General features: G+C 63.6%; 1 protein-coding gene across 1 annotated transcript in view; it reads left to right on the forward strand.

The window, feature by feature from the left end:
- The first annotated feature begins 4876 nt into the window (after window positions 1–4876).
- Window positions 4877–10273, forward strand: part of LRP1 (LDL receptor related protein 1) — a 116789-nt gene continuing 111392 nt past the window's right edge. The window contains exons 1-2 of the mRNA XM_014959362.1: window positions 4877–4899; window positions 7385–7548. Coding sequence (XP_014814848.1) covers window positions 4877–4899; window positions 7385–7548 — 187 coding nt within the window. The remainder of the gene's footprint in view (window positions 4900–7384; window positions 7549–10273) is intronic.

Consider the following 10273-nt stretch of genomic DNA (forward strand, 5'->3'; position numbering starts at 1 on the left):
GGGGGGTTGGGGTGGTCCCGGGGGGCTGGGGGGGGTCCCGGGGGGTCCCCCCCTACTCCCCAGGGGGCTGCCTTTGACAGGCCCCACACCCCGACTCTTGCACAACCCCGGGGCCGCGGCAGCCCCCGCTGCGGAGTTTGGCCGGGGCCGATCTGGTGGCACTGGGGAAATGTTTACCCAGCGATGGGGCTGTCTGTCTGTCTGTCTGTCCGTTTTTCGGTCTGTCTGTCCATTTTTTGGTCTGTCTGTCCATTTTTCTGTCTGTCTGTCCGTCCGGCCTTCCCTGCCAGCCGCTTTTTTTTATTTTTTCCAAGCTGCGCACGTCGTCGTCGTCGTCTCGTTTGTTCATTCCCTTCCTATTATTGATCTATTCAGTAAATACTTGAGCGAGCTCGTCAGCTCAATGGCCGGGCTTTTCAATGTCCAAGGGGCTGCTCTTGGCAGCCTGAGTGCTTTTTGGGGAGCTGGCAGCCCCACGAGCCAGGAACCGGCAGCGGAGAAGTTCCTTGCGGGGCAGGAGCCTGTTTTTTTCCTTTTAAACCAGAGAGATTTGGGGCTCCGACTTGGCTCTCTCTCCTCTTTCCTCTTACGGATTCCCTCTGTCCGGATGGGAACGGCCTGGATGAAGGCGGGAGGTTGGAGCGATCGATTAGCGAGGGTTTTTTTGGGGAAAAAAACCCTCTCTTTGCCCACCCCGGAGCGAAGCTGCCGGCGTTTGGTGTCGTGGCAGTGCCCGACCCACCACCAACCACCAGGTCGCAGGGATGGAGGAGGAGGAGGAGGTTTGGGACAGATCCCTGCCCCAAATTAGTGTTTGGGGCTGCAGGAGGCTGGAGCCTGTGGTTTCCATCCCTCCTTGCCCCGCTGGACGTCCGGGTGTTTAATTAGGGAGGGTCGCAGGAGCGGAGAAGCTCCCGGCACCCTGCAGCCCCCCCTGCTCAGCTGACACCCGCGCGGTCGTTAGCGCAGGGTTGATTGACCCGCTGGCACCAGCTCGGCGCTGCAGGTGATGGTGATCAGCCGGGGTCACCGACCCCAACCCCCGGCTCCTTGGGGACCCCGGGGCTCGGAGGCGTCGTCCCCACTCGGTGGTGGCTCCCGAATTTGGTGGGGGCGGGAGGGACAGGCATCACTCATTGCATAAGCTGCGTTGCCTTTGGAAACGGGGCTGCAGGAGGATGATGTGTTGGAGGGAAGTTCCTCCATCCCTCTCCGCCCCACAAGCTGGAGTGGGGCAAAAGCCAGCGTGGAGATGCCCCTTCTCCTTCCAGTGGCACCTCCCGAGGGGCTCCTTGGGGTGATGCTGGGGGTGAGGAGTCGTTCTGAACCCCCTGGAGCTTTGGGCAGCCCAGCGGGGTGAGGGGTCCCCCCCTGAGAGCCGGGGCAGGAGCTGTGCCAATCTGTGGGGTGAGGGGCCCCCCCCTGAGAGCCGGGGCAGGAGCTGTGCCAATCTGTGGGGTGAGGGGCCCCCCCCTGAGAGCCGGGGCAGGAGCTGTGCCAATCTGTGGGGTGAGGGGCCCCCCCCTGAGAGCCGGGGCAGGAGCTGTGCCAATCTGTGGGGTGAGGGGCCCCCCCCTGAGAGCCGGGGCAGGAGCTGTGCCAATCTGTGGGGTGAGGGGCCCCCCCCTGAGAGCCGGGGCAGGAGCTGTGCCAATCTGTGGGGTGAGGGGCCCCCCCCTGAGAGCCGGGGCAGGAGCTGTGCCAATCTGTGGGGTGAGGGGCCCCCCCCTGAGAGCCGGGGCAGGAGCTGTGCCAATCTGTGGGGTGAGGGGCCCCCCCCTGAGAGCCGGGGCAGGAGCTGTGCCAATCTGTGGGGTGAGGGGCCCCCCCCTGAGAGCCGGGGCAGGAGCTGTGCCAATCTGTGGGGTGAGGGGCCCCCCCCTGAGAGCCGGGGCAGGAGCTGTGCCAATCTGTGGGGTGAGGGGCCCCCCCCTGAGAGCCGGGGCAGGAGCTGTGCCAATCTGTGGGGTGAGGGGCCCCCCCCTGAGAGCCGGGGCAGGAGCTGTGCCAATCTGTGGGGTGAGGGGCCCCCCCCTGAGAGCCGGGGCAGGAGCTGTGCCAATCTGTGGGGTGAGGGGCCCCCCCCTGAGAGCCGGGGCAGGAGCTGTGCCAATCTGTGGGGTGAGGGGCCCCCCCCTGAGAGCCGGGGCAGGAGCTGTGCCAATCTGTGGGGTGAGGGGCCCCCCCCTGAGAGCCGGGGCAGGAGCTGTGCCAATCTGTGGGGTGAGGGGCCCCCCCCTGAGAGCCGGGGCAGGAGCTGTGCCAATCTGTGGGGTGAGGGGCCCCCCCCTGAGAGCCGGGGCAGGAGCTGTGCCAATCTGTGGGGTGAGGGGCCCCCCCCTGAGAGCCGGGGCAGGAGCTGTGCCAATCTGTGGGGTGAGGGGCCCCCCCCTGAGAGCCGGGGCAGGAGCTGTGCCAATCTGTGGGGTGAGGGGCCCCCCCCTGAGAGCCGGGGCAGGAGCTGTGCCAATCTGTGGGGTGAGGGGCCCCCCCCTGAGAGCCGGGGCAGGAGCTGTGCCAATCTGTGGGGTGAGGGGCCCCCCCCTGAGAGCCGGGGCAGGAGCTGTGCCAGTCTGTGGGGTGAGGGGTGCCCCCCTGCTCCAACAGGGCTGGGAAGCAGAAGGTGACACCTCGGTGGCACCAAAGCTGGTGTCTTGGCCCAGCTCTCGTTTCCCTGGGTGCCCGGTGCCCGCGGCAGGGCTCTGGGGGAGCTGTGCCGGAGCCGGTGCTGCCCTGGTGCCACAGGCAGTGGGGTGCAAGGGGTCCCCAAATGGGGTGCAGAGCCCCAGCTTCCCCCAAACCCGGTTGGCAGCGCTTGGAAGCTCTTCGTTTATTCCTGGCTTTGGCTGCGGGAGAAGGGAAAGGCAAAGTCCAGCTGGTGGGATGGGGGGGGACACACAGGCTTTTCCAGGGGGGACAAAGGGCACTGACTGGTTGGTGTGGAGCTTCCCCAGGTCCCGCTGCCCCGGTGGGCAGAGCTGGGCAGCCTTTTGGGAAGGGGGTGAGGGCAGACAGGGGTCACCCCGCTTCTGCTTTGGGATGGTTAAGGGTGGCTGCGGTGTTTCTTGCAGCGCTTCCCTCGTGCCGCTGTGGTGGTGGTGGTGGTGGGGGTCTGACGTGTCTCCTGTGCCCACGTGTGTGCCCACGTGTGTGTGTGCCCACGCCGCTTCCCGGGGCGTGCGTGGACATGCCCAGAGCCACGCGGGGTTCAGCAGAGGTGGGGAGAGGAGTTTTTGGGGGCTGCTGGGGGAAGAAGGCTGTCGGGGGGGCTGCAGAGAGGTCTGGCCAGCGGCTCCTCCGTGCGGTGGTGGGGATGGGGGGTACGTGGCATCCCCCCCACCCTGTGGAGCATCCTGGCAAGACCCAGCAGAAGGTGGGAAGGACGGGAGCCCCGTGGGGCTGCTGTGGGATGGCAGCGTCCCCCCAAGTGCTGCTGCGGCGTCCGGGAGGCTCCAAACCCCATCCCACGTCCTCCCCGTCCGGTGACGTGCGGTGACGTGGAGAGGATGGGGCAGGAGCGGAGCGTCCCTGGCAGCGCTGCCCCTTTTTGGGGGTGAAACCAAGATGTTGCCTTCTCACAGCTTCCAAAGCTGTTCCTGGGCTGTGGGTGGCAGCGGAGGTGGGAGCAGCTGTGACATCCCCTCGTTTCGGTGTCCCAGCCCCACCGCTCGCCCCTTCTTCTTCTGGCTGTGCCATTTCCATGGGCTTGGCAGGAGCCCGGGGGCCGCTCGCACCTTCCAGCTGGGGATGCTTTTCCCAGTGTCAAGAACCAGTTGGGCTGATGGGGAGCAAAACTGTCCCAGTCCCCCCTGTTCCTCAAAGGCCCTGGCCCCCAGAGCCTCCTCTTCTGGCCCCGCTTTGGTGTTTGTTGGTTCTTCTTGGCCACCAGCCTGTACCTGGGCCCTGGCTGGCTCCTGGTGGGGCAGGACTGGTCTCACTGGTCTCCTGCCCGGTGCACTGGCTGGTGAGGGCTCCGTCCTCCTGCGCGTGGCATCCCCATGTCCTTGCCGAGACAGCAGGATCAGAGCAGAAAAGCAGAGATGAGTTAAGGGAAAAGCTTCATAAACCAGCTCCTCCGTGGGGTGCCCAGACACACAGCCCTTGGGTCTGGCGGGGGGTGACACGAGCAGCTTGGAGGCGGGGGGGTTTGGCCCCCAAAAGTGTCCTTCTGCTGTCTGGGGTGTGGGGATGTTTGGGAAAGGACCCTGTCCCTTCCCTCTCTGGGGGGACCCAGCTGCTGCTCGAGGGCCGTGGTTGCATCCCGTTGTCTCCCGGGGTCATCCCGTTGTCTCCTGTGGTGGCCAGGGGGGGGAATTGGGCACGTGGGGGTCCGTAGCACCCCACTGACGTGCACCGTGGGCTGCCCGGTGCCGTGTCCTGCCAGAGGGTTGTTGTGGGGCTCGTTTCCGTGCGGTGACAGCGGCGGCAGCCGGTGATGGAGAGGAGGGAGCTGCTCTCGCTGTCAGGTGGATCCTGCTGGCGAGGTCTCGCCGGCATCTCGCGAGCGCTGGGGAAGCTCTGAGGGGGGGCCCCCCCTTCCCTGCCTGGGGGTTTTGCTGCCTTCAATACCCTGGGGGGGCAGAAGAAGCTGAGGGCATCTCCATGACCACCCACAGCGCTCTGGGATTTTGGGATGGCTTCCCAAGCTCCTCATGGATGGCCTTGCAGCAGGGACAGTGGCCAGCTCGCCCACCCCCCGAGGAGCCCCCCCAGAGCGGTGTGGGGAGCACGTGCCCCTGGGAATGCCCTTTGCCCAGGGGAGAGGGTGTCTGGGGGGGGCTTCCCCAACCCGTGGGATGGTCAGGGCCAGGCCCTGGGGAGCCGTGGAGAGCCCGGGGAGGGACAGGCCGTGCCGTGGTCCTGCTGAGTCGGCACGATGAGCGCGGCGGTAACCGGCGGGTGAGACTGCGGCTTCGTCACGGGGCAGGAGGTTCCTCTTCCAGGCCCATCCAATGATTTCGGTTCCCAGATTTTGTGTCGAGCACCTTCTATGTGTCAACCCCGCCGATAAAAGTCCTCGCCCCGGTGCCCCTGAGACCCCCTGGCCGACCCACAGCCCTCCTCGGGGGCTGCACCGCTCCAAAAGCTGCCCTTCTGCCGGCAGCGCCTCGGCCGGGACCAAAGCCATCCTGCTCCCAGCTCATCCCAGGGCTCGGCTGAAGGGTCTGGGATGAATCCAGTGGGAAATGGGGTCCCTGGAGATGGTGCTGGCTCCTGGAGGCAGCGGCTGACTCATCCGGGGAGCGGTGGATGCTCCTGCCCGTTTCCTTCCTGTGGTCCCCGCTTTGCCGGGGAGACAAGACTCTCCTTGTGCTTGGACTCAATTTTATCTCTGTCACCTCCCGGGGAGCGTGGCTGGCAGCATTCCCGGGAACGTCCCTCTGCGAGCGGGGACGCTCCGATCCTCCATCGGCAGCCGGGGGCTGGGGCCTGTCCCCCCCCAAACCCTTACCAGGGTCTGCTGCTCCCCAGGACCCTCCCAGCTCCTCTGGGTGAAGCGGCCGCTGTTCCCTGGGGAGGGGGATGCACTTCTGGTCCCTGTCTGCATTGTGGTCGTGCAGGGGGGAGGCGTCGAGGCCACTGAGCCCCATTTTACCCTGGGGTGGTGGTGGGGGAGGAAGGACTCTGCTGGTGCTGGACCAAATGCTGTGCGAGGCCTCACCTCGAGTGCCGTGTCCAGTTTTGGGCCCCCTACCATAAAAAAGACATTGAGGTGCCGGAGCGGGTCCAGAGAAGGGCGACAAAGCTGGTGAGGGGTCTGGAGAATAAGTCTGATGAGGAGAGGCTGAGGGAGCTGGGGGTGTTCAGCCTGGAGAAGAGGAGGCTGAGGGGAGACCTTCTTGCTCTCTCCAACTCCCTGAAAGGAGGGGGTAGAGAGGTGGGGGTCGGTCTCTTTTCTCAAGTCCCAGGCGACAGGACGAGAGGAAATGGCCTCAAGTTGCGCCAGGGGAGGTTCAGGCTGGATATTAGGAACAATTTTTTCCCTGAAAGGGTTCTCAGCCCTTGGAATGGGCTGCCCAGGGAGGGGGTTGAGGCCCCATCCCTGGAGGTGTTCAAAAGCCGGGTTGATGTGGTGCTGGGAGGTCTGGTTTAGTGATGATGCTCCTTGTTTGTTGTGGGGGTGTCTATTTTTGTCAAAATGAGGTTGACGGTTGGACAAGATGATCTTGAAGGTCCCTTCCAACCCAGAAGATTCTGTGATTCATGGGCGACCGGGGTGGCCAGTGGCAACCGGGTGGGATGTGCCACGTGCCAGGGCCTCGCCGAGCACCGGGGAGGCTTTGGGTCCGGCGCCGTCGAGCGTTGCCTTTCCCGGCTGGAGCTTCGGCTCCGTCCGCGCCGCCTCCGACCATGGAGGGGATGCTCTTTCCTCTCCTTGGGGCATCGTGAGCCAGCGCGGCTCTGACTCACCCTATTTACAGGCCAGGTTTTTGCTGTTGACTTAACTTTTCAGTCACTTCCATTTAATGTACCTTGGCAGGCTGACCTGCCAGCCGCCAGCAGCACCAAATATTTTCAGCATTTTCTAATTCGGCTCAAACTTCTTGTTTTCTTCGCTCTGCGCCTCTTATATTTTAAGAAGGAAAAGTACTGGGTGAGCCGGGGAGGAGAGTTTTGCTGGATGTTACTCCCTTGAGCGAGGCTGCTTTCCCCACCGCCGTCCAGCCATTTTTGGGGCTAAATATAGACTCACAATGTCCTTTCTTAGCCAGGGGAGCGGAGCAGCGGGAGCTGCAATCATGCAGATGCTTTGCAGGATCAGGGACTGTCCCAGCACCGTGTGGAGCGAAGGGCTGGCGGGGTTGGCAGCTGAAATGTTGGATAATGACCTTGCTGGCAGCTCGGAGTGTCCCTCAAGGTGCCACCAAGGGGAGGGTCGGGAAGAGCAGCCCCGGCTCCGGGGAGCGGTGAAGGTGCGAAGGGTCCAAAACGTGAGGATTGAGGTGTCGGTGGGGATTGCGGGTGGCTGGGAGGGAGCCTAATCGAGTTGGAAGTTGCATCTTTAATTGAGTGGACTAATTAGCCTCTTGCAAGATATCGTTTCTCTAAACGAGACCGTGGTGAGGGTGGGTGGGGGTTGGTGGTCGCGTCCTGGTGCAGTGGTCTGGGATGGGCGAGGGACCAGTGAGCTGGTGGCCAGTGATGGGGGGCGTGGGGGCGAGGGAAGGAATCGCTGCTTTTAGACTTGCTGCTGGACTCAGGCCTCTCATCTGCATCCCTTGGTGACCAAACCGAGGAGGAGGATTTCAGCTGGGGGGGGGGACGAAGGCTCCCCAAGCCATCCTGCTGCTGCTCCTCCTCTGCCCCGGCCTTGCTGGGGGGGGGTGGCTGGGTTTTGTTTGCTGTGGGGCTGCCGGGTAAATTGTAATTTTAATCTGCCCAGAGCCGAGAAGCGCATCAATCTCATCCATTTGCTTAATAAGGTGCAGCTCTTTGTTCGCAGGCGCCGCCGCCGCCGCCGGGGACCGCGCGTCACAGGGTCCCGCATCCGCACGGCGACGGCTGCGCCGCGGCCCCCGCACCTCTTTGAGGCTCAGTGCCCCCCCAGTGTCCCCTCCCTCTGCATTATCACACCCTGGGCCCCCCCCAGAGCCCCTCACCATCCCTCGGCACACGCCACCCCCCCCAGGATGTGCCCAGTGATTTTTCCTCTCCGTGCTGTGCTCGGAATACGAATGCGGTGGCCGAAAGGATGGGATGTGGCCGCGGATGCTCGTGCCACCAGCGTGATGCTGCGGCACCAGGGAGCGGCAGCGTGACCCCCCCTGCCCCTCTCTGCTCTGCTGGCTGATGGGGGGCACTGCCGGGGGGTGCCCACCCCCCTCCACGTGCCAAATGCAGCTCAGAGCACCCTCCTCCAGGGACATGTGTGTCACCCATCCCCAGCTTGATGCCCCTCGGCCGTGCCCAGCTGGATTTGGGGCTGGGAGGGTGGCTCCAGCTGATCATGACACTCAGGGGTGGCTTTGACCCCGGGGCCAGCGGCATCCTGAAGCACGAGGGGCTTGGGTGGCCCCGTCCTCCCTCGGGCGCGCGTCCCGGTGCCGGACCCCGTCGCTCCGGGCAGACGGAGGCAGGAGAAGGCTGCGAAGGGTTTCCTCCCAGCACTCGGCACGGCGGGTGTCGTGGGGCCTTTTTTATTGTTTGGAAAAGGAAGCACTTGGGTTTTTAATACTTCCCGCCCCGCGGCGGCCGCCTTCCCAGCGCTCCGGGCGGATGCTGCGGGGCGCGGGGGGCAAACGCCGCGCCGGGGGTCGGGCTGTGCCACCGCCTCTGCCCCCGAGCAGGGACTGCTATTCCTGCTCCGTGTCCAAGGAAGGAAATTTCCTGCCCCAGTCCTGAAAAAATGGGCTGAAACCTCCACAGGCCACTGTGGACGTGTCCACGCTGTGGGACATGTCCCCTGTCACCCCCGGTGGCTACTCCTGGCTGGTGGCCCCGTGGTCAGTGCCTGCTCCCGGCCTTCCAGGCAGGTTCCCTCAGCATCTCCTCTCGTGGCCTGGAGGAGATTTTTCCGCATGGAAGAGTGGATTTGGAGCCAAGTGCCATGCTTACCCACCAGCTCGGTCTTCTCCTCCACTGCTGCTCCGATGCTGTCGTCCCGCAAAGCCCCCAGAGCCCCATACCCTTTCAGGTCTTAAAAGATGTCTTTTCCTGCAACTTGCTGAAGGTAAAAACCAGGCAAACCGGGATCCCTGACCTGCAGCAACCCCCTCGGAGCACCCGAGCGAACCGGGTGAGCGGTTCATCGCTGCCGAGGGGGCAGGGTGGTGTCTGGGGCGCAGCATCGGAGCAGGAATAACCTCACCGGGTTCCTCTCTGGCCATTTTTACCAGTTATGAGCAGATGGGACATCTCACCACGCCAAGGACTTTTTTTTTCTCCTTTACCTCTTAAAGCACGGGGGGGCTGGGAGCAGTGCAGTGCCGAGGAAATCGGCCCCGGTCCCTTGGCCCGGTGTGTGGGGACACAGTGGGGTCCTGTGTGGCCGATCCCAGCGGTGACAAACCCGGTGGCCCCACACGTGGCTTTAGGGTTCACTTTGCTGGGGTTTGGGGCTCACTGCTGGGGGGCTGTGACTCCTGGGCAGTGCCGGGCTCCAGACGTGGGGGCTGTGTCCTCGCACGCCCCTCAGGTTGGCTTTTGGGGACTGGGGGGTGATGGCTGGAAGCCCTGAGCGGGCAGGGAGCTCGGGCAGGAGGGTTGTTTTCTTGGGGGAACGGGCTCTGTTGTGGGTTGTTTTCTCCTGGGGAGACCTTGAAATAGCAGGAGACGGTGGCATGTGGCGTGGTGGCTCCGTGACCTTGTCTGGGAGATGTACCCCGAGGACCTCAGAAGGGGACCTGGTGGCTGGAGATGTGACTGGGTCTCCAGGTCCTTGTCCTCATCCCACTGCTCTCCGGCCTCTTGGAGCCCCTGTGTCTCCTGGGGGGACTTCTCTCTGCCTCGCAGGGGTGAAACCCCCTTTTCCCTCTGGTTGGGACCCCAGGGTGGTTGGTGGGGTCCCCAGGAGCCGGGTTGTCCCCGGCGCGGGCACCGCGTTCACACGGGCAGGTGGACCAGAATCCAGAGCAGCTCCCCGCGCGGATGCGCTGCTCGGGAATAAAAGTCCCTTTATGGCGGAATAATTAGTGTACTCAGAGCACGCTAATTATTCTGGGATAAAAGTGACTTTTATTCCAGCAGAGTGTCCCCCTCAAAGGGCCCTTTCTGCCCGCTCCCGGGGCACAATAGCTGCTCTGCTCCGTTTCCCCATCTCAGACAAAGTCCTTATTTGCGAAGCCAGCGAAATTGAGTTGACTAATGAATTAAGGCCAATGGTTTTGGCCCGGATCCAGCTCTTTGAAAGCTTTGGCGAGCTGATGCCCGTCCCGGGCTGGAGGAATCACAGCACCCTCCTGCCCCACGGGCTCTCGCGTGGCTCCGGCAGCGTCCGGCTCCCGATTCCTCTGTCCAGATGAAATGCCTATTAATCTATAACGTGCAATTGCTTTATTGCAGAGTGCAGGCAGGTCTCTGGAGGAAGCGTTATCAGCTTTAGCCACAAGCCATAAATAACTGCCTCGGGTGCAGAACACTATATTCTGTTTGGGTTCCCGACTGCCGAGGGTATAAACATCCCACTTCTTATTGCTAGAATAAATAAAGGGAATAAAACCTTCCGAGCAGGTAGAGGAGGTGGGGGGGGGGAGCCTCCACACCAGCCCCCCTGGCTGAGGGGGGGGTTTCCTGCCCCATAGGGGCAGGAGAAGGGCCAGCCCTGCTGGGGGGG

The sequence above is a fragment of the Calidris pugnax genome, unplaced genomic scaffold (genome assembly GCF_001431845.1).
Source record: "Calidris pugnax isolate Ruff unplaced genomic scaffold, ASM143184v1 scaffold421, whole genome shotgun sequence".
NCBI classification, from domain to species: Eukaryota; Metazoa; Chordata; class Aves; order Charadriiformes; family Scolopacidae; genus Calidris; species Calidris pugnax.